This window comes from Pelodiscus sinensis, chromosome 4, assembly GCF_049634645.1.
Source record: "Pelodiscus sinensis isolate JC-2024 chromosome 4, ASM4963464v1, whole genome shotgun sequence".
NCBI classification, from domain to species: domain Eukaryota; kingdom Metazoa; phylum Chordata; order Testudines; family Trionychidae; genus Pelodiscus; species Pelodiscus sinensis.
In genome coordinates, this window is record NC_134714.1 from 116,587,968 (window position 1) to 116,612,151 (window position 24,184).

General features: G+C 44.5%; 2 protein-coding genes across 11 annotated transcripts in view; one reads left to right on the forward strand and one right to left on the reverse strand.

The window, feature by feature from the left end:
- TNNT3 (troponin T3, fast skeletal type) overlaps positions 1 to 11,000 on the reverse strand; it is a 50,641-nt gene extending 39,641 nt beyond the window's left edge. For 5 of the 10 annotated variants that reach the window (XM_075928180.1, XM_075928181.1, XM_075928179.1 and 2 more), the window contains exons 1-3: positions 10,847 to 11,000; positions 1,432 to 1,466; positions 481 to 494 (exon numbers count right to left, since the gene is read on the reverse strand). In XM_075928180.1, coding sequence (XP_075784295.1) covers positions 481 to 494; positions 1,432 to 1,451 — 34 coding nt within the window. In that variant the 5' untranslated portion in view covers positions 1,452 to 1,466; positions 10,847 to 11,000. The remainder of the gene's footprint in view (positions 1 to 480; positions 495 to 1,431; positions 1,467 to 10,846) is intronic. The other 5 variants (XM_075928187.1, XM_075928186.1, XM_075928184.1 and 2 more) reach the window with 1 other exon arrangement.
- A 1,015-nt stretch (positions 11,001 to 12,015) lies between these two features.
- The window catches only part of PRR33 (proline rich 33), a 34,021-nt gene continuing 21,852 nt past the window's right edge, over positions 12,016 to 24,184 (forward strand). Inside the window, exon 1 of the mRNA XM_075928151.1 lies at positions 12,016 to 12,266. The gene's annotated coding sequence lies outside the window, so the exon portion shown is untranslated. The remainder of the gene's footprint in view (positions 12,267 to 24,184) is intronic.

Sequence of the window (24,184 nt, forward strand, 5' to 3'; positions counted from 1 at the left end):
CAGGAGATGGCAGCAGCTGTACAAAAATAAAACAAATCCATCCACTCCCAACCAAACATCTGCTGTTAAACATATTAAACACCTGAATCATATATTCTGCACTGGGTGGATAACAAAGGATTTTATGTTTATTATGAGCCAAATTCAAATATTCTTCCAGAATAAAGTCCAAAAGCAGTACCACTGTACTCAACAGGACCACTCATGGAGTTAAGGGCAACCCAATATAAGTACAGGGATCAGAATCTGGAGAGAGACAGGGAGAGGAGCTGATGTGTATTGGCATTGCTCTATTGAAGTCAAAGAAGCTACCTGCACATATTCATCCCAGCTGAGGACTTCACCCAAAGTAGATATATAGGTACAAGAACATTTTAAAAGAAAAATAATAGACAGCAGAAAAAATAAATCAGAAAAGGATGTTTAAAAACACCTCAGGTTGATGTTTAAAGAATCAGAGATAAGACCTTTCAGACTTACCCTCTACCTGATCCCTGTGAAGAGAGAGAGAGAGAGAGAGAGAGAACGTGAGAGTTTGATAAAACTGAACTTAAATTTCATTCAGTCTACATTAACAATAGGTTAATGTGCTGCTTTAAATTGTGCATGTGAGTAGGATGCCACGCTTACATTTAAAATGTAAAAGACTCTCCCTCCCCAGACCACCCTCATGCTTACCAGTAATTTTTAGATAAATTAATACATTTTTAAAAAATAACAGTTATGGCCAAACTTGCAAAGTCTTACTCGTGCATAAAATTACAATTACTCGTGTGGGGAAGAAGTTGGCAGGAGAGGGGTTGTCGGTAGTAAAAGTTTTCACTGATATATTGGCAAAACCCATTTCTGACGGGTTGGGCAAGGCCAGACTGTTCCCAGATCAACAGCGGCAGCTGCAGGAGCTCCCTTAATCCTTGGGTTTTAGAGCAAGAAGGGGTATTTTACTGCTCATTCTCCAGTGCTATATGGGGTGGAGCAGTAGCTGCCTCAGGCTGATTTAGGATCCACAGCCATTACAACCTGAGTCCCCTGACCAGGCCTAATGTTTCCTCTCTACCGGAGGACACATTGCAAAGTCCTATTTCCTAGGAAATATCCATCCATTATTACCCTGACGCCCCCCTCCACATACACCTGGTGGTACATTCTGAAACCACATCAATGTATGTGCCAAGCCACTCCATTATCTTTTTCCCTGGTAGGGTAGGTTGGGGCAGGTACAGGCTGGGAGAAGAGCAGGCTGCATTTGGACACTTAGCATCTTATCCAGTGTCCATTGAAGTCAGTGAGACTATGTCCATTGACTTCAATGGGCAGCTCTTTGGTCGTTGCAGCTGGGAGGCCCAGTTTATGTTCGCAGGGAAGCCCCAGATTGGCTTGAAATGGCCCAGCTGAACAGATTAACATGCAGACAGCTTTCTTTCTACTTACACTTCCTCGGTGTCAGACATGTTGACAGTGGGCTTCTAGATGAAGAGGAAAAACAAGAGGTATATTATTAGTGACAGGCTCTCCTAAAAATGAACAGTTGAGCTGACATTTGAAGCAGAAGAGAAAGACATCTGAGGCTTTAGAGAGCAGCAGCTCTCTACCCCCACTGCCATTCTTTGCTAGGGTTGCCAGGTGTCTGGTTTTGAACCGGACAGTCCAGTATTTGAGCTTTCTGTTTGGGAAACAAATTGAGAAAATATCAATGAGAAAATAGAAATGTCCGCTATTTTCTAAATAAGAGCTTCAGTGAGTAGCTGAGTTAGCCTGTTACAGAAAAAAAACAACAAATGATCTGGTAGCGCTTTATAGACTAACAAAACATGTAGATGGTATCGTGAGCTTTTGGGGGCACAGCCCACTTCTTCAGATGACCGACTGTGATGTAATTTCAAGTGTGTCCAGTATTTTGGTTGAAACCATCTGGCAACGCTATTCTGTGCTGGTCCGCTCAAATGAGAGAGAGACAGGAAAGGCAAAGCCAGTCAACTAAAAAGATACAGTCCTTGAACTTTGTAGCAAAGATGATTAAAATGGATGCAAAATGCTGCAGAGTTCAGGTCAGAATCCAGGTTTGTATTTCAAACCCTCCCAAACAACAGAAGTGTTTGGAAACGGGCCCGTCATCCCCATCGGCCAGCAGTAATTCAGTCCTGCTTCTTCTTTCACATGTATTTGACAATGGTATCACTCCAAAAAGTAAATTTTGCCTTAAAGCAAGTGAGAGGACAATGGGAGCTGGTAGAATAATGTTAAAAATATTGGCAGTGAGCTACTTAATTGTTGATGCCAGAAAACCTGTCAAATCAATTATTGGATGGATTGTAACAGGTTGAAAGTGTAGTTGAACGATATGAAAAATTACCCAGTAACTAATTTGGGATATGAAACCTGCCTGATTCATAGAAAAGATTGTTTGATTGATATTATTTGGCTACTTGTAGTATTTATTCCAGCAAAAGCTCACATCATAAGATAGGTACTGAAACAAATCTATCAGTGTTACTTGCATGATCTCCCTCACTGCTTTACCCTCTTTAATGTGTGTGTCCTCATAACTGTGAGGTTGGGAAATGCTACCATTTTACAGATGGGAACAGAGGCACAGAGAGAAAGTGATTTGTTCAATGTCACCCAAGCAGTCTGCAGCAGAGCAAAGAATTTAACCTGTGTCTCTGGTGTCCCAACCCAGCATTAGAACCAATAGACAGGGACAGATTTAGTATAGAGGTCTGAAAAAATCAGAGGACAGATTAGATGGCTCAGCTGATCTTTTCTGGCCCTCAAAGATAAAGTGTAAATCAGTATCGATCCATTGATGTCAGTAGTTACATCAGTTTACACTGGATGAGGATCTGTCTCTAAGGTTCTAAGATTTACCAAAGGGGATGACTTAGTTGGCATTTCCTATGAACACGGCAGTACTATTAATTCCACGCGCTGCTCTCTGCAGAGGAGGGAGATGAAGAGATGGCTATTTTAACGAAGTTAGTTGACTCAAGACAGGAGGAGGGGCAGGGAATAGGAGCTCCAGAGGGTACCAGGCCTTTCACTCAACCTTTCTCTAAAAGTCCATGATGGGGCTTAAATTAGAAAACAAGACACCTCCTTGCAAGAAACCCAAGCCTTGACTCTCATTACTTCATTACTTAGCCGATATATGAGAGGAGTCTTGAAGGAACAGGCAGACTGTTTTACGTCCAAGAAGAACAACTGCAGCTCCCAAGGTTTCTATTTCAGATGAGTATTATAATCCTATAGGCACTGGCCCAACCGTATAAGGGATCCTGTCCAGTGCCCAACAATAACATTGGACAGTATGAGTGAACACCCAAATGGAATATTAGTGAGAGAGAGATTCTGCTCAGGGTGGAATGTTCTTCCTGTTCATTTACTCCTTTGTCCTTTTCCCTTCATCCAAACATGCCTTGAAAGTTGTATCAGCCAGGTACATTTTGGGCCTGTTTAGATCTATACTAGAGATTAATCTGATAAGATCAGGTCTGGCTCCAGCTCTCCCCGGGCACAAAGAACCAGAAGTCTAAGCCAGGTCCACCTAACAGTACAGAGGACGAATGATCTCTCAGGACACAGGAGCTCTGCATTCTGTTATCTAATTTTATGGTTTTACACTGATTCCTGTCACGTTAGCAGCTAAGAACCTTCCACAAAAAAATCAGTGGCAATTCCTTGAGGACTTCATAGATGTTCTGGCATGTTTCCCTTTTTTGGCGTCCAAAATCTGCTTAAGGTTAGCAGCCCAGATCCCAGAATGGCCACATTTTTTCTGAGTCAGCCAGGAAGCAGACAGCCAGCATGGGAGCCAGATTGCTCCTTGGGCAAGAGGGGGAGGGTGCCTATACACTCCCTGAAGGAGTGGGGCCCGGGCAGAAAGGGCAGAGACAGGGTATCCAGCCCTCTGCCAGGTGCCAGGCAACTGCCCCTTTTGTCCCTTCTCCCATCAGAAGGTTTCAAGTCTGTTAGGCTACGACTAGACTGCAAGGTTCAATCGGAAAAAGAAACACAATTTGCAGTAGGCAAATTGCGTAACATTTTCCGCTTTACTGTCGAAAGAGGCTTTTCCGATATTTGATGTGTCTACAAGGCGCCACATTTTGGAAAAACCTGCTCTTTTGACACATTCCTTATGCCTTGTAGAGCGAGGTTTACAGGGATGGCGAAAGAGTATGTCCGCTTTTTCACATTTTTTTTTATTCAGAAAAGCAGACACGTTCCTTGGATGCGGCATTGCTTTTCAAAAAGCAGTGCAGTCTAGGGTTGCCAGGTGTCCGGTTTTGAACTGGACCATCCAGTATTTGAGCTTTCTGTCTGGGAAATAAATTGAGAAAATACCGGACATATAAATGTCCGGTATTTTCTAATTAGATACGTTTTTATTATTATCGTGAGTATCAGTACGTAGTTGCATACTGCCTGGCTGCTGGACACACTCACCCTGAGTGAGCATGTCTGCCAGCCAGGCAGTATGCAGCTATGCAGTAGAGAGGAAGGGGGTGAGGGTGGGATGGAATCCCCAGGGCCGGACTTGCCCATGCACCCCGCCGAGACCGTGCACTGGACAGGCAGCACCCCAGGATCTGCATGCACCCAGGCCAGTCCCACTCCCCTTAACCCTCTCCCGGTCAGCCCTGCTTCCTGCCAGCCGGTCCCCATCCCCCTGATCTCCCCCATCCAGCCCTGCTCTCCCCAATCCCCTCCCAGCCAACCCTACTTCCCACCAGTTGGTCCCCTACCCTCCCTCCCCCCGCCCTCGCCCCCGGTAAGCCTCGCTCCCCTTGACTCCTTCCCGGCCAGTCCCGTTCCCCTCCTGGCTGGTCCCGTCCCCCCTCCCCCGAGATCACATGTGTCTGGTATTTTTTTGAAACCCATCTGGTAACCCTAGTGCAGTCTAGACGTAGCCTTAATATCTGTGCTTCTACTTTTCATCTGTGTAATGGTGGTAATCATATTTACTTTTTCCTACCCCTCATCTATTTAGATTATAAACTCTTCAGAGCAGGGACTGTCTCTTACTACGTGTTTAAACAGTGGCTAGCAAGGTGGGTCTTTCAGCCTCAGTTTGGGCATCCAGACACTAGCATAATACAAATAAAAAACAAATACTAAGTGACCTAAATGTCTGTCTTTTAAATCAGAAGATAGCATGGATGTTTTAAAAGACTCGCTCTTACTCATACAATGTCAGTGGAGTCAACAGAGGGGCAGTAGTGTAGCTGGGAGGAGAATGAGGCCTTGACAGTTCTTCATGAACGTCTCTAACATAACTGTTTCAGGGCTAGGTTATTTTTGCGATCACATCTGGGGTAGATAGTGCAGTGCTCACTGAAATCAGTGGGAGCTTTGGGACACAAAATGAATCTTTCTTTTAACGATTCCCAGAATGAGCTCATCCCGTTGCCATTTAGCTGTTCTCCTCCTTTAAAGACATCTTGCTAGGATTTGGACATACCAGGTTTTTCTGCCGATTCTTTCATACTTGCTGACAGTCTGTGCGCCAATGAAACCAATGATATTCACAAGGCATCTGTTAGTATGCTATAAAATACGACTAGCCTGGAAGGGTGTCTGAGCAGGAACCACATCTTTACATTTGTTTGCACCACACCTAGTACAATGAGGGCTCACACCAGAACGGGCTTCTGAGAACTAGGCAAATTTGGTAAATAGATACAGCAAGATAAACAAGCAAACAGAAAAACAGTGATACAAAGAAGAGGGAAAACAATATGCACAGATGGGTCAGACGCAGTAAACACTGGGGCTGTGTCTACATTGGCACCCTTTTCCGGAAAAGGGATGCTAATGAGAAACTTCGGAACTGCAAATGCTGCGGGGGATATTTAAATATCCCCCGCGGCATTTGCATGAACATGGCTGCCGCTTTTTTCCGGCTCGGGGTTTTGCCAGAGAAAAGCGCCAGTCTAGACGGGATCTTGAAAGTAGGAATAAGGGATCTTCCGGAAAAGGGTTTATTGTCCGCAAGATCCCGTCTAGACTGACGCTTTTCTCCGGCAAAACCCCGAGCCGGAAAAAAGCGGCAACCATGTTCATGCAAATGCTGCATGGGATATTTAAATCCCCCGTGGCATTTGCAATTCCGAAGTGTCTCATTAGCATCCCTTTTACGGAAAAGGGTGCCAGTGTAGACACAGCCAAAGGGTGCATCTGGACTGGCAAGATTTTGCGCAAAAACTTGCCAGCTGTCTACACTGGCCGCTTGAATTTGCGCAAGAGCACTGACTACAAAATCAGTACTTCTTGCGCAAATACTTTCACGCTCCCTCTTGGGAAAAAGCCCTCTTGCGCAAGAATACTTGTGCAAGAGGGCCAGTGCAGACAGGGAAGAATTGTTTTGCGCAAAAAAGCCCTGAAGGCTAAAATGGTGATCAGGGCTTTCTTGTGCGTCTAGACTGGCCACGGATGCTTTTGCGCAAAAGCACTTTTTGTGCAAAAGCATCCATGCCAATCTAGATGCGCTTTTGCGGAAATACTTTTAATGGAAAAACTTTTCCGTTAAAAGTATTTCCGTAAAATCATGCCAGTCTAGACGTAGCCAAGGCCTCATATCCCCTGACCCTAAGTGGGTTAAAAAAAATCTAAAACTAGGTCTGGAACTAAAGTTTGCAAATGGTCCTTACATCTATAGTGGATCAAAAAAAAATCCCCACAAAAACCCTGGCTCCAAATATTCCCTAATCTTGTGATATTTAGAATCTGGAATCCAATTTTCCAACCTATGCCCCTCACCAGGTATTCTAGCCTTTATTTTTAATGATTGTTTTTACTGAGGGGCTAGGGTTAGAGCACTGTTTCTTAACATTCTTACCACTGTGGGCCAACTATTAAGCTGTCTGTGTTATGAGAGCCACAACCACACAACATTATAAATACACAACTGTGGCCCTGATGATGTCACATGGACTGTAGCTGTGTGCTGATTGGACCACAGGAGCCCTCAGGCTGCAAATTGAGAACCACTAAGCTAGACCATGCCTCGTTGGGATGGAGATCCAGGGTTTACTTGTGGAAACCAATGATACCTGACAGAAGCACATTGATGGACAAATACTGTCAGATTTACCTATTCAGACAATATATATTGATAGATAGTCTCTTATTCTGTGCTCTTGCCTGGGCAACGTGCCCCCCACAACAAAGTTAGTCAAGGTCTTGCCTAAGGGAAAAACAACACAACTGGATCCTTCATAACTCTCAAAGAATAGAAGACCTTCTCTAGTTTCTATTAAAGTCAACAGCGAAACTTCCATTAGCTATAATGGGAACCAAAATCACTTCTGTCAATTGGCTCCACTGAGTTCATATCAGTGAATTAAAACAATGAATAAATGAAACTATATTTACACCCAAATAGAATTAAATAAATAAAACAAAATATCAAGAGCAATGTTTTATGCAGCTGGGGCCTGATCCAAAGCTCATGGAAATCAACTGAAAGACTTCAGCTGACTTTGGAGCAGGTCCCTAGCGGAGGTGACATTTTTCATTACAGATATCACAAAGCAAAAATACCCACAATCTGTTACACTCTGTATGTGTGCGTGTGTGCGTGTGTGCACACCCAGCAAAATGGGGCCTGAACTTGACTGTTTATGGCAGTGGTGGGGAACCAAACTCTCACTGACATGGCCCCTGACTTAGAAAGAGAAAGACACTCCCCACATTCCCTTCACACACCAGAGCCTGGGGGGGGGGGGGGGGGGGGGCCAGGCTAGTAGATTTTATGTGTTCTAGCCCTGCAAGGGGAAGGGGGCGGCAGCTAAGCTGGAGTGCCAGTGTGGACCCCCCCATGCTGGGAGCGAAGCCCCGAGTCTTGAGGGATGGATCCAGGCAAGCCGGAGGCCACACCTGATTTATGGATTATTAATCATGAATTGTTATTTAGTAATTATTATCTTTTATTATTATTTATTATCATTATAATTGATGCCCACTGCTTGGAAACAAATCTAAACATATGCAAAAATATTTGTTTGATTGATTATCAGTCTGCCTTCTAAAACCCAGTTTTCCCAGTGCTAGTGTTTATTTTCCATATTTAATTCAAGAGCTCAAGGCCTAAATTGTTTTCTTTCTAAAATCTTCAGGGCCTGATATTTGGGGCCTCCAGAAATTAAACTCAAAAGCATACAAGCTTCATTCATCATTCAAAAGCAGAAGAATCTTGTGAGTATATTTATTTCATACCATAAAAGTGAAGGGTATATATTCTGTTCCTAGTCTTGTTAAAGTGGACAAGGTAGACCATGATTCTAACCAGCCAACTTGTCTATGCTCTGAACTATATGTTCCTTTTTTGTCCAAATCAGTTCCTTCTTGGCTTAAGGAACTCAGCTACCATCTCCCAGAGAGCATCTTAACAGCTGAGAATGTATCCATCTGCCAGCTGACAGATTGAATTCACTCCCTTGCTCATCAGAGGCCATCTATGAAAATAACCCTCCTATCAATCATTCTCTCTCCTTAGTCAGACACTGCCTGCCATACAAGGGATGTAAAGTAGCAAGATTATTAAAGAAAGGCAGAGAAAGAAATTGGACATGCATCGAAGACCAGACCTGGCAGAAATGGCAGGAATAGGTGACAGACAAGATGAGTGGGTACAATCTATCAAGTGACAGCAACTCCTTGACAGCAACTCCTTGACAGCAACTCCTATGAATCTGACATATCTAATAGCATTTTTTATGTATATCCCTCATTCCCACCTTTGCCTCCTCTCGTTGGTTGAATTCTTCCTCTCTGAAAAGCGTTTCTGTTTTGGGGGCCAGAAACTAACATCTGGCATGAAAACACCATCCTGTTCAATCTGAACACAGTAATTTGTCAGTTGTATTGCAGAAGCACATAGGAACTCCAGTCATGGGCCAGGACCCCCATCATGTTAGGCTCTGTACAAACACAGAACAAAACAACACTCCCTGCCCCAAAGAGCTTACAGTTCTAAGTAATCTTAGTCCCTGCCATTTGTGCCTCTGAGCTCTCTCACTCCACTGCCAAGGTTTGCTAGGAATAAGACGACTTTACAAAAGAGAAATGAAATCTCAGGCCCACCTGCTCCTACGCTTCTGTGCACACCCCCCTCTGTCCCAACCCACTTCTTGGAACACTGGCAAATCCTTTGCAACCACCAATCCTTTCACGACACTAGGATTCATCATTCCGGGGTCTTACACCAGTGCAATTACACCAGTGCAAACCCCTTGTGTAGGATATTCCACAGTGGTGTAAAAGGTGACTTGCACCACTGAGGCTTACTCTGGTGGGTCACAGACAGCTGGACATCACACAACTGCATTCACACAACACTGCAATCAACAATTTAGCCACTGGCTGCCATTATAACTTGATCCATGATGCAGGAGCTCAGGCAGGAAACCTGTTCGCTGACACCCTCCCTCCCAAGCTGTCAGGGATAATTAAGCCCTGATTGCAGATGGAGAAAAATACACCAGTAAGCCGTCTGTGTAATAATACCCCACATGGCCCTGGGGAGTTATGAGGAATGCGGAGAAGTTTGTAGTACTCACCCAGTAAGCTGGTGAAGCAGGAAAAGGAAGGCAGTTTGGGCTGTACATGAACATGGGAGTTTTTACATTGCTCCTCAGTTTTGGGGGTCATCACGGACCATTTCAACATACATCTCCATGTACCCCCATCCGCAAAATGGCATCTGCTAGCCAACGTTAGCTGACAGCTCTTCTGGGATGCTAGAAACATACCCCAGTGTCCCACCCCTCCTTGGTGTCCAAGCTGGCTCTTTAGTTTCTTCTGCTTCCCTACACAGTTACTGAATCACTGCTGCTTAAGTGATCACCTAGCTGACTGGCCAAGACAAGTCATTATTGTTATTAGACTTCTCTCCCAGGTGAGCATGAAAGAGCCCACTTAAGAAGCCTTCTTTTTGTAGCACCTTCACCTCCCATCTTAATCCCCTTTTCTGGATTATTTGGCTTCTGACACCCTCCTGTTTGCCCCTAGAAATCATTCAGCGATAGGATCTGCGGGGAGTCAGGTTGCAGAGAGACAGCTACTCTGTTTCATGACATTTGGAACTCCGACAAACTTTGTGTAACAAGCAAATCTCATAGTGGCACTTTTAATGTAACCCACCTTCCTTCCCCAGACCCAAAATAGACACACGTTTCTTTAACAGATGAGAAGGGGCTCCTTTATTTATTTATTTATTTTTTCCTCTCAAACCCCTTTTCTCCTTTAAGTCTGACTATGAGGCTTACCCAACCAGCGAGCCACTTCATACTTTTACAGATACCCTTCCTGCCTTTGAACATCTCCATGAGATGTACTGATACACAACTTCAAATATCCCTCTCCCCCATCCTCAGCTTTTTGCTCTTTACAGGATCGAGTCCTGGCAGTGTTTTAAACAGCTCGTCCCAAACTTAACAAAGTGTGGTTGGCACTTGTACTTTTTGCTTTCATCACTTCAATATTCCTGACCACTTCAAGGTCATGGGAGATGCCATATCACTTAGTTCTCATCCACACAGCCTTGAGCTTTGGTGGGAACTTCCCCCTGAATCCATAGGAATATTTGCTATACACTAGACAATCCAGAGCTTTGTGGACATAGTCAAGCCACACTCAAGGCCAACAAAGCCCCCTCTGGTAGGTAAGAAAAAGAATAGGTCCATTGCCCTCCATAGTGGCTTCATCTGAGTGTCAGAGTTCTGCAGCTCAGTCTTATTCATAAGGGAGCATCATGGCGCCCCTAGTCTTCCCCATGTAGACTGATGGGCCAGTCTGCTGTCCCCTCTCCACTCACATAGACATGTCCCCTGCCTAATCTTCTTCTTACCTGAAAGGGAGGAGCTGAGAGAAGTGGTGAGTTCCCTGCCGAATGGGACTGGCTGCAGGATCTGCAAAGTTCCCAACCTGATTAAGTCCTCATGTTATAGTGACATTTGATCTTCTAGAGAAGCCGATTGGCCATCAGGCCTGCAGTGTCAAGCTGGGAAGGAGCAAGGGAGTGGAGGGGGAGGGGGAAGACAGGGAAAAAGGTCATACCAAGTATAGGAGCAGCTGAAGGAATTGCATAGATTATGCTAAGATGGGAGGGACGTGTTTGGAGGGGGGAAAAAAAAACCCCTGCAGGGTTGTGTTTCTATATTTATAACCCAACCATGCAAGCAAAATTTAAAGATGGGTACTCAAGGCAAACAAGCTGCAGGCTCTCCTTCATGCACAGGCATGTGGTTCTCATAGAAAAAGAGATATGTAGTGTACAGTATTTAAAGGAAGTCAGTCATCATAGCCCATCGTTCTTGCAATCTCACCAGCTCTTCCCACAGTGCTGGCAGAGACCCTTTGTGTCGCTATACCAAAAGTTTCAAAGACTTGGGCTACATAGTGTGATGGGGATTTAGGAAGGAAATGGAGACATGCCATTCTTTTGGTGTGCTACTCCTCCCATTTCCTCCAGCGGGAGCTTGGGGCAATGACACTGGTGTGTAAGAGATCAGAAGAGGGCTTTGTGGGAGTGTGTGTATGGGAGTGTGTACGTGTATGTGAGTGTGCACACCACTACAAGTCCAAAGAGATGAGAAGATTTGAGCAGGCACTGGGGACATGTCAAAAAGGCACAGGGTCTTTTTAAAACATGGCCAGTGCCGCTGTTTGCCCATCTCCTGGAGATACATTGCAAGTCACTTCCATTGCAATAATAAGAGGTTTTTTAAATGAGGCCTCTGTCAGTAAATGATTGACACATGGCAGGCTGATTGCTGTGAAAAAGAGAATAGGGGAAGAGTGCAGATTCCTTTACACCCTGGAGGTACAAGAAAATCAGACCAAAAGAGACTCCTTTGAAGATTTTTTTTGTTGGTGAACTTGTCGCAGTTCCATTAATTTGCCAGTAGAGGTTTTCCGTGCCTAATACAACCCTTGGGATAATGTTGCCTTCAGGCTTCACCTCACTCACCTCCCTCTCCCCTCTTTTGGCAGGGGTCCCCAGTAATATAGTTCATGCCCTCCAGCGGGGCTGACAGCTTTAGCAGCCTCTTTGCAACCAGCTGGTAAGCGTGGAGAAAACATTTAGGTCAAGAGCTCCGGAGCTAGTTTTATTTTTGGTGTTCATCATTCGTGGATCAATTCCTTCCCCCTCTCCCTGACATTTGTAGGAAGGGAAGAGTCCAAAGCAAGGATGTTCGGACAGCCTTTTAAGCACCCGGAGCTAGAAGCAAAGAGCTGCAGCCTCTAACCATCACAGCACTCACCAGGTACTGTACAAAAGCAAAAATTGTGTTTCAAGCTTTTGATTCTTGTAAGATAGGCTGTTGATTTCCTCCCCCTCATCTTCCCCTTGAAATATATTGAAACAAGATTCTTGAGAGCTTGCTGGAGGGGAGGGAGCTATTACTAGACTGTAGAAAGGGCTCACGTCTGTCCCCATTGCTATTATGGGGGACGAAGGTGCATGGATTTGGTTGGAAACCCCACACAGCTGAGAGGGGGGAATCCCTAGCAAAGGTGCACAATTATTAGGACATACAATGTTGTGGGTTTTTCCTCTCAGTGCAGCGAAGGCATTAATGCACTGAACACATATTTATGTTGCATTTTCAGCACCATTAAGCATTTTTTTTGCTATATTTGGCTAGATCGTTTCCCCAAGCAATTAAACAGCTGGCGTTTTTCCAAGAAATATTGCCTTTGATCAAGTAGTGGTGCACAAATGTAATGTAAGGGAATACCCACATTTTCTTCTCCCCTTCTTTTATGTGAATTGTGTACCACATTTGGCAATGGCTAAGGGAGCGTAGTATTTGCTAGTCTCACTTTAAACTGCTTGCCTATTAGAGAGCGTCTTTAGTGCAGACCCAGCAGCTTGTACTACTTTTCAGCAGAGGGCACAAGCACTGAGATGCATTGGCAGAGCTGTGTGCAGGACAAAATTGTCCTGTGCCTGCCTGCATGGTGTCTTTCTCCTGACGACGAGGTGAATCAGCCCCTCATTTGGAAGCACAGAAGGAACATTCACTGCATTTCACCAAGAAAAAAACGAGAAGAGAGAAATAAATTAGAACTCTATTGGACCACTGCTTCGGCTGATATGAATCTGAGCAGCACCATTGCCTCCGTCAGCTGAGGATCTGGCTCATTTGTCTTAAGTCTTTCTGTGAAAAGGAACAGAGCATCTTGCAAAAATGGGAAGCCCTCATCTCATGACCTGAAAGGAAGCAAGGGCCTTTCAAGCCAACTTAGGTCAGGTCTACATTAAGTGGCAATGTTGAACTAAGGTATGCAACTCCAGATAGGTAATAGCAAAGTTCAATGTATCTTAGTCTGAATTACCCTGGCATCCACACTGTGGGGGCAGACAGGAGAAACTTTCCCATTGACTTCTTACTCCTCTTGAGCTGGTGGAGTACTGTAGTCAACAGGAGCATGATCAGCGATTGATTTAGAAGGTCTTTACTAGACCTGCTAAATCAATCCCCGGGAGATCGATCCTTGCAGCATCAATCTCCTAGTAAGTGGAGACAAGGTCTTAGAGGCATCTGAATGACCAGGATTTCCTTCCACATGGCATTCTAAACAAATATTTTGATTTAGGTTGTTGTAGGGCATACAAACCCCACATCAAACCCAAAGCGATTAAAAGGCAATACTAGTACCGGGTTGTTCTGCCTCACTGGGAGACGCTGGAGGAGCAGGTTTAAAAGAACTCAGAAGCCCAGACAAAGAGTGGGGGAGAGTCTAAAGGTGAGAGGAATAATTAACTAGTAAGACAGGCAAAGAGGAGGGACCAAAGAACCTGACAAGGGATCACAGAATGTATAAGGCCCCCATGTGCTTTCTCCAGCTGCCACCTGCTGGCTTTTGGGACCGTTTTTGTTAAGCTATTGAGTGTTTTTATACCATAGGAGGTACATCCTAAACTGAAGGAGCACATAGATAGGAAGTAGCCCAGGGTGGCAGACTCCCCACAGGGAGGACCTTGCTGGTGTTACTTCCCACAGAACTCTGGTCTGTGGCCCAGTGGAGAGAGGGGGGCCTGAATCCCCCTCCGAAGCACCACTTCAGAACAAATGTCCAGGCAAGAGTTGAGACCAAGATATTTCTGACCTAGGGGCAGGAACCAGCCACCCATACCCACCCCCCAATCAACAGGCAAGGTGTGGAAGGACAGGTGTGCTAACAGGCCTCCCAGCCCTCTTCACCCTCGTCACAATGATTTGTTTGGTGAATTGTTGATTCTGTCTCTTTCTCTGCATCTTGACTCATGTGTATGTTCCATGCATCCAATTTGAGCTCCATGCCTTATATTGAATATCTATATTATCTAAGTATCAGAGGGGTAGCTGTGTAAGTCTGGATCTGCAAAAGCAACAAAGAGTCTTCTGGCACCTTAGGGTATGTCTACACTACAGTGTTATTTCAAAATATCTTATTTCAAAATAGCTTATTTGGAAATAATGTGTCTACACACAAAGTGCATTTCGAAATAGCATTTTGCTATTTCAAAATAGCGCGTCCACATTGAGTGGACTCTGAATTGCATTTAAGGCTGGCCGGAACCAGTTCCAGCAGGACACCAGGTCAAGACTTACTGTGTGGGGCTGCTGCCTGAGGCTATCTGAGGTCTGTGCTAAAAGGGACCCCCCCCCCCCCCGGAACAGCCAGTTCTCAGGTTTCTCTGATTGCTTGTCTACCTCAATGAGGGTCAGCAAAGCATTTTGTCTCTGTGTGCTCTGGTTGCCCTCATTCGGGACACCACAGCAGTCTGCAGCATGGAGCCAGAGCTGCCCCTGGTGCTTCTCTTGGACGCATTGCTGCAAGCCTGGCTGCACTTGTTGCAGATTACCATCCGGAAGGTCCATCGGGGGGCTGTCCAGGAGCCCTGCGGGAGAACTTCCACCCTGAGGAGCACTAAGAGCCTCCCCGGGCTGCTCCACTGGGGGTATGTGCCTCAATCCTCCCTTACATCCTTCCACTTACCCGTCCCTAACCCCCCTTCCTGATGTCAAATAAAATACATGTATTTTCATGAACACAAACTCTCTTTATTTAACAAAACTGGGGGGGAAGGAGACGGAATGAAACTCTGGTGAGACTGGGGAAAGGAGGCAGGAGAGGGGAGAAGAGAAGGTGGGAGAGGGGAGGGGGAAACCTCGAAGGAGGGAGCTGGAAGGGGGAAGCAAGGGGAAGAAGTGGGAGGGGAAGCTCAGGGCTCAGGGCTGTGGGTCTCACCGGACCAACTTGATTGTCATGCGAACCTGCTCCTGGGTTTGCATGTGGCCTTTGGTGGCCGGACTGGCAACTATCCTGCCATAGATGACCACGTTCCCCCATCTAGTGTGGAGATCATGGACATTGAGGTCATCCCCCCAAACCTGAATAAGGTCCATGATCTCCATCCTGGGCCAGGAAGGTGCCCACCTTCTCCGGGTCCTGGCAGGCTCCTGGGAGCTGGCAGACTGCTCCTGGGGAGCGGTGGAGGGTTGGCAGTCAGTGGCTTGCTGGCTCATGTTTTCGGGCCACTGGGTCAGGGGCAGTGACTGCTGGCTCTGGGCTGGCAAGCTTAGAGCTGGCACAGGCACTGTGGCCAGAGTCTACCCCTTTAAGAGCTCCGGGGAGGCGGGGAGGGAGAGAACTGTTCTTGGTTGAGGCTGGAGTGGCCACTAGGGCACCTGGGAAGGCTGGAGGCCCCCAATTTTGAAATAAGTGTCTACACAGCACTTATTTCGAAATAGCTATTTCGAATTTGGTGTTATTCCTTGTAGAATGAGGTTTACCAAATTCAAAATAAGCGTTCTGCTATTTCAAATTTATTTCAAAATAGTGGTTTGGCTATGTAGACACTAGGAAAGTTATTTCAAAATAAGGGCTGTTATTTCGAAATAACTTTGCTATGTAGACACACCCTTATAGACTAACAGATGTATTGGAGCATAAGTTTTCATGGGCAAAGACCCACTTTGTCAGATGACATTCAGCTGACAAAGTGGGTCTTTGCCCACGAAAGCATATGCTCCAATACATCTTAGTCTATAAGGTGCCACAGGACTCCTTGTTGCTTTTATAGTATCTAATCCATGCATCATCTACTGTATCCGTTCCTTATTGCTCTGATCCAATTCCCATTGACTATCAATGGTAAAACTCCCATAAATTTCACAGGTGGAGGATCAGGTCTGACGTTGGCTATCTGTTCCATGAAACATCTTATCAATATGCTTTCTCGACACCCTGCTGATCACTGCATGCACACAGCTGCTCTAGGCACCGACCACAAACTGCATGGATTGTATAGCTGCTCCACACAGTGTTTGTGTGCTTTTTGCATCATCCATCTGTTCCATAGCTCCTTTCTCTGCTTCATTCACAGCCATCTGCTCAATGAGTCATCCAGCTGTTCCACGTATTACTTATACATTCTATACATCACCTTCTAGCCTCATGAATCATGTCTCTGAGGAGCTCATGCATATATATTGTGCAATATCCTAATCTAGGCATTATCTTTCTGTTCCTAGTAGGGACGTAAAATCCCATTTAACTGGTTAATCAATTAAAGGCCCAGGTTGCAGCAGTCAGGGGCTGCTCCAACTCTGCAGTGGCCCCTACCTGTTTACCTTAAACCAGGGCTACTCAACACGCGGCTGGTGAGTGGGATCCTTTGAAGATGGCCTCCACTGGGAACATGCTCCACAATGGGGAGGCGTCTCCAAGGTGGGGTGAGCATTGAAAGACGCAAGTGGACAGGCTGGCTGGAACAGATGGATACAGGGTGTTGGCATTTCTAGCCCATAGGGAGGAGGAGGTGCTGGGAGCGCTGAGGTGTTATGTGAAAGAAGCTATTTGCATATATATTTGCATGTATATGCAGCCACACTTGAATTGCAGCCCTCGGCATGTGCTGTGAGTACCATTGTGGCCCCCGGGGCTTCCAAAGTTGAGCAGCCATGTCTTAAGCGGTAAACCTCACCTGTTAAGTTTCATCTCATGCATCTGTTTCATAAATCTCCTAAGGTATTTTTCCCACTGACTATCTCTGCTTTCTATATTGCCTATCTGCTCAGTATAGTGTCTTTCTCTTCTACCCACTCTTTCTTAAACCTGTCATATCTTTGGTCCTCAGACTCCTTGTTCTGTTCCTTGAATCATCCAGGAATTGTCAGCAGTACAACATCTTGTGCTCTGTATACTATCACCAACATAAAGAATAAGCTTCTGGCAGCAAACTATCCCTCACTTTCTAATGAACGAATGCCCCAAACAATGGAAGATGACCATTTGGATTTAAGAGCTATGAGACTTAGTTAAGTGAGGCTGTGGCAAGCTACCTGGGTTGTTGAGCCACGTTGAACTATTATATCACCATCTGTCTATAAGATGACACTAAGGAAAACAAATGCAGGTGTGTGACTATCTCTTATGTGTGTATGTTTGAGTCACAAAGAACCCAGCTAAAGGACATTTTGCTGCTTATCTCAAACCTTATGGTGAGGGTTTACTCCGTTTTTATATGACACAGACTTTTCTGCCAGAGCAAGATACATGATACTGATTTTTGACTTTTATTAAGAACCAGTGCCTAGGATACATAAACCATAGGCAAATAACCATAGAATAAACTTAAGCAAACTCTGCATCTCTTTTCAACAGGGAATTGTGCCAAGACTGGTTAATTAGGAGTATCTATAAGGCATATACTGCATCACATGCTTACTTTGTGCAGGAGTTGGAATCAGACCTTTTCGTATGTTCCCTCTATTGACTGACGTATTGAAGTTAATCATTCATGTCACAGATGGAGTCCAGTGTTTTTGAATGCTAATCTAAATGCTGCACATTCATATTTGTATGGCTTTACAAGCAACAAACATACACCTGAGCTTGACAACCAGCTTAGTACATCTAAGATGAGTACAATCAGATTAAATTTAAAAAAATGAATAGTTCTGTAGTACCTTAAAGACTAACAAAAAATGTACATGGTATCACGAGCTTTTTCAGATGAAAGGAGTTAAGGGGTCCAGGTTACAAATAAATAGCAGAGAAAGAGGGGATGGGGAGGGAAAGAAAAGGGGAAAAAATTGTCAAGTAGAGTGTACGTGCTAAATGAGGCTAATAGAGTGGGCTCTAAGTCTTCTAAGTACCTTTTTATGTCATTAGGGTGTGGAATGTAGCAGCCAGTCCAGTTAAGGTCTTTGTTTACATCTCTATAAGGTGTCAAACTTGTAAATGAAGACAAGTTCTGTAGTTTCTCTCTCCAGCTGGCTTTTGAAATTGCTTTGAAATAATATAACAAACAGATTAGGTACTAATATTTGAATAGGAAGACTTTCTTGGTATAGTGATAGAAATGTAGCCGTGTTAGTCTGGGGTAGCTGAAGCAAAATGCAGGACAATGTAGCACTTTAAAGACTAACAAGATGGTTTATTAGATGATGAGCTTTCGTGGGCCAGACCCACTTCCTCAGATCAAATAGTGGAAGAAAGTAGTCACAACCATATATACCAAAGGATACAATTAAAAAAAATGAACAAATATGAAAAGGACAAATCACGTTGCAGAAAAGGAGGGGGATGCAGGGGGGGGGGGGAAGGAAGGAAGGTAAGTGTCTGTGAATTGATGATATTAGAGGTAGGGAGAGTGGGATGTTTGTGAGTTAATGGTATTAGAGGTGATAATTGGGGAAACTATCTTGGTAAGGGTATCATAGAGGCTGTAGGACTGCCTGTCACTAAAACTATGATCTAATAATATATTTGTTAGTCTCTAAGGTGTCGCAGGACTGCTAGTTGTTTTTAAAGTTACAGACTAACACAGATACTGCTCTGAGACTTGTCACTAAAACAGTCACTCTGATCACACATAGTAATACTACAGATAGGTGAAATCTCTTTATTTAATCCCAGGGTCCTTGAAAATCCACCTGTTCTGCAGGTTCATGTCTATTAAAAAATACTGAATTTTCTGTAAAAATACTGCCATCGTTCTTGCTGTAAAACAAGTGGACTTTTAGAGTGTGTCTAGATTACATCTCTTTTCTCGAAAAGGGGATGTAAATTGGACACTTCAAAATTGCAAATGAAGCCAGGATTTAAATTTCCTGTGCTTCATTTGCATAATGGCAGATGCGGGTTTTTTCCAAAACGGGGCTTTTCGATAGAAAAACTGCAGTTTAGATGGGGAATCTTTCGAAAATAAAACCCTTTTTCGAAAGATCCTGTAAACCTCATTTTTTGAGGCGGGACCAAGGAACCATTGACCATCCCTGCCAGCTGTTTGTCCAACCTGTTTTTAAAAGCCTCCAACAACAATGATTCCACAGCCTCCCTTGAGACTCTATTCCATAGCTGAATTACCCTTCTAGTTAGAAAGTTTTCCTTGACATCTAATTTAAATCTTCCTTGCCTCAGATTAGGTCCATTGTTTCTTCCCTCCCAACTTGGTGTCATCTGCAAATTTTATAAGCATACCCTCCACTCCAAATCATTAACGAAAATATTGACAACCACCAAACATAGGAATGACCCTTTGTGTCCCCCCTACATTACTCTTTCAATTTGACAGTGTGTTTTAATTAAAAAATTATATCCAAGATTTTAAAAGGAAAGAACTCACTCCTATTCTAAAATACAGCAGTCTATTGTCCTGTCCTGTTTCTCTTGTAAAGGAGAGTGTTAAAATCTGTTTTGTTATAACTTGTGAGGAATTTTCCAGTGCCCAAACATTGAGTCATCAAAACTCCCACTGGAAGATTTTTAAAGCAAAAGTTTCAAATTTGCTGAACCATGTTGACATTTTTTAATAAACAAAGTTTTCTTTTTCAATTTGAAATGTCTTTTCATTTCAAAATCATAGTGGATTTATAGGTTTAAAATATAAAAAATGAAAAACAAAATGAAATGTTAAAATTAGCTAAACAAAATGTTTCAATAAACCCAATCTGAATCCTTTTTTCAGATTATCGGAAAAACATTCAAGATTTTGACTTTTTGTCCTGTGTTAGGTTGGGGAAACCATTTAAAATTTTGAAAACTCTCATGGGATGGACATGCCATTTTCCCACCCAGTGTTGCCTTTTGCTTTTTTTCCAAAAATAAGCCTTTAAGGCAGGGGTGGGAAACCTCAGGCCTGAGGGTGCCGGATGTGGTCTCCCGCTTGCCTAGATCTGGCCTGTAAGGCCCAAGGCACCTCCCCAGTATTGGGGAGTCTGTGCTGGCACTCCAGCCCTCCCTCCACTTCCCCACTTCCCCACTCCTGGGCTGGAGCACACAAAATCTACTAGGCTGAGAGGGGAATATGTGAAGGGTCTTTTCAGTCAGGGGCCATGTAAGTGAAGGGATTTTGTTTTGTTTTGTTTTTTGCAGTTTTCACTTGTGTGCAGATCCCAACTGATTTTTCTGGTGATCCCTGACCCTAAAAAGGTTCCCCATCCTTGTTTTAAGGGCTCCAGGACACAGCATTACATCTCAGAAAAAGGATGTTTGCAGGGAATGTGTGATCAACAGTTCTGGGTTAAAAAAGGGATACGCCTCATAGACAGATCACACTTCTTTTCAATGTATTACAGTGGTTGCCAATAAAAAGGCACATACTAAGATAAGTACCTTGCTAGAGAGACAGGACATAAGGGCTCCTACCAACCTTCACAATTTATAAGTTGGTAAACTGGTCAATGTTTAATAGAGATCCCCCCAACACACATTGGACAAACCCTTAGAGATGCATTTATAGAATTTATAGATGGATGTGTGGCTGTTATATTTCTCAGCAGTTGCATTAACATTTGAATTGGGTAGAATGGGATCAGAATCCTTGGTCTATTATCCATTGTGCAGGTGAAGCTGGGATGTGTAGATGGTCTCTCTCTCTCTTCCAAAGGAAGGAGTGGGGATTCCTTGTCAAGTGATCCTCAAAGCTCTTGGATCTGATATTGCGCAATATTTGCCGACACATCGCTGAAGATGAAAGAGTGACCAGAGTTAGCCCCCCCTATGCCAAACCCACAACACCTCTCCATGTTGCACTGATCAGCCTAAATTCCATGGTGTTTTCACCATAATCTCTCTAAACATTGGGGAGGAAGGAAGGAGGGAGCCACAAAATAGCCTTTAAACGAATGTATCAAATGCTTTCATTTTCTGCACCCAACAGAGGAATCTCTAGGATTAAGTTTTCGCAAGGAGACTCCAAAATATCAGAAGAGCATCATTTTAGATTGAGGAACTTTCATGCTCATGGTCCCATGAAAAACAAAGTCCAGATTCCTCATTTGCATAGGGTGATCAAGTATTTGCTAGGCTATGGGTTCATAAGGCCATAGAGGTTAAGCCAGAAGTGATCACCACATCATCTGGTCTGACATCTACAGGTTGGACCTCCCTGGTCCAATGCCCTCAGGACCTGACTGGTCCCTCCTTTAATGGCCAGAACTTCCTCGCTGTCACTGGGGTCAGAACTCCCTGACTGCAGCTTGAGCTTCAGAGCCGCTACTGGGCTGGAGGTCCCTGGATGCTAGGGCCACCCCCCCCAAACACACACACATTGGGCTCTCAGCTGAGTTGCTGGTCCCCCCAGCCATGCTCCTTCCCCATGGTCAGACATCCCTGTTCCTGGGTTTGGTGCTCCAGGAATATCCATGATCCTGCCAAACCATGATGTTGCTGGACCAAAGAGTCCTGGTTTAGGGAGATATAACCTGTAGCACAATACAAGCTGCCAACACCGTCCAGCATCTGCACACTTAAACCATCAACCAAAATATTCCAGCCCACAGAAGACTAGAAACTCTTGTATGCCACCAGCAGAGAATAGGAGGGACTGAGCTGCACCAGTGCCCAATGTCCCTGCAGTGGGGAGGAAGAATAATTGAGATATATGCAGATAATACTGACCAGTCACCTGCACCCCAAACTGCAGATGAAGGGGCCCCAAACTTTATGCTACTCAAGTTTCAGATAAAAGGGGGAGGATGCCAGTGGTCCCACTCCAGCTCTGCTGCTACATTATGTCTCTGTGATTCCGTGGTGTAAAAAGTCCCCGCTTGTCACAGAAATGTGACATGGAATAGAAAAGGGAGACGCTGAACATGAGCAAGTGGTCTGCTAATAATGCCGGAACTCCCATAGGTTCCCACATTATATCTCCTTCTGCACCCCACCTACGGTCTCTGCTCTCTCTCTCCAGTATGGACTCCTGTTGAATTCTTGCCTCCAGGTGCAATCGGAACTCTTCAAGGTGCTTCCCTAGCATTTCCCCTCCTTCTGATGTGGCCAGGCTGAATCCTTTACTGAACTTCCCCCTTGATGTGGCAAAGGGGGGGGGTTCTAAATTTTAAAATTGGCCACGGATCAGAACTAGGAATGTAAGTGACTAGTCCAGTTACTACTGAACTAGTCAGTTCTCCCTCACCCCACAAGAGGGGGAGCAGGAGCTGGTGCTGGGGGGAGCTAGCTTATATCCAGTTCTCCCCCAGCACCATCTCTGCAGCAGGGCAGGAGAGGCAGAGGAGTAGCAGGGGACCAGGCATGAGCCCATACCTCTTGCTACTTTTCAAAGATAGAGGCACCGCAATCAGGACCCGGCATGAACAGGGACTGCTTTAGTCCCTACTCACCCCAGGTTCCCTGCTGCTCTTCTGCCTCCTGGTCCGGGTTCCCCACTACACCTCTGCACTTGAAATGTAGCAAGAGTTGCTGGTGGCTCTTGCTACATTTCAAAGGCAGAGGTACAGCAGGGATAGGGAGTGACCTCTTCCCCTCTTATTGACTAATCGAGAAATTCCATCGACTACATGATTAGCTGATTCATCAAAATTTAACATCCCTAATCAGAACATGCCTTGATTTCAGATGCAAGTGTAAATTTTCAGACTCAAGTCCAGCTCTCGTAATTAAGAGTAGGTTGCATAATTGTTTAGTTAGCTTCAGTGGAGGAGAAGCTATCCTAGTATTTTTAAAACTCAGTTGAAAAAAAAATCTTATTTACAAAGGCCTTTCTAAGTTTCCTTCGATTAGCTTCATTTACTGCTGCCTCTTGTTTTCCCATTCTGCTAGTCAGAGCACTGAGTAACATGTGATCACTAGAAGCATTAGTACTCCTGAAAAGCTGTGACTTCATTTTGAAAGTGTAATGGCCTAAGCAGCCGTGGTAAGAAGATGCTGCTCTAAGGAATTTAGCTGAATTATGCTCAGTTGCACCAGAGCTGAATTTGATTCTAACAGTTCAATATCTAAACTTAAACTTTCCTCAAGTGTATGTTGTGCTGAAAGGCAGCAAATTCTGTGAGGTCATAAAACATTCCATTGTTTGCTGCTGTAGCTAAGAAGAGGAAGATTAAGTGGAAACCTCATCACTGTTATCAAAACCTGTTTCCCTTACATTTCACAATCGTTGCTCTTTAGATTACACTGAGAATATATATCATGCATTAAGCAAGGATTAACATTCAGGGCCAGATTCTTTAGTGTTTTCCAGCCTCTTTGAGTGCCTTTATAACATATAGGAGCTGGAAAGCAGTCTGGGCCATCCAACTGAGAAGTCCTCCAGCATAGAAAGAGCTCTCAGCTATTAAGAGCTAGTATATCCAACACCCATAGGAGTTTTCCTCCACCTCTGTATAAGAGGCACACAGCATAGCCAGTGTATGCTTTGCTCCAGCAATCCTGAGTGGGTCTGTCATGTCCCAGGGACCATGGTCAGTTGGGGTAAGGTAGAGTTGCCCAGTACAGATAGCACTGGGCAGATGCACTATGAAAATCTCAAACCACAACCATCTCCTTGCCATTCCCACAACTCTCAGCCTCCAGATGTAACAGCTCCTGGCCTGATAATTCAGGGGAGTTCTGTGAAATCCTGGAAGCAGGAATTTTTGTCAAGCCCTAGACTTCATCCCCATGCAAGAGGAAAGTTTAGCTAAGTTTTGCATAGCAGAGGCAGAAAGCCAAAAGCTCAATAACAAGCAGGAACAAACAAAGGGCACTGATTATCTACACTGATTTTAAGTCAAGCGGGAGAACAAAAGGGCTAGAGCCTCAGCTGCTGTAAATCAGCCTACCTCTATAAAAGTCAATGGAGCTATGACAATACACGCCAGCTGAAGTGCTAACCCATTGGGGCTGGTTAGTCTGTTCATAGTCTCAGTTTATTTCATTTTTAGATGCATCTTTTGCAAATGCC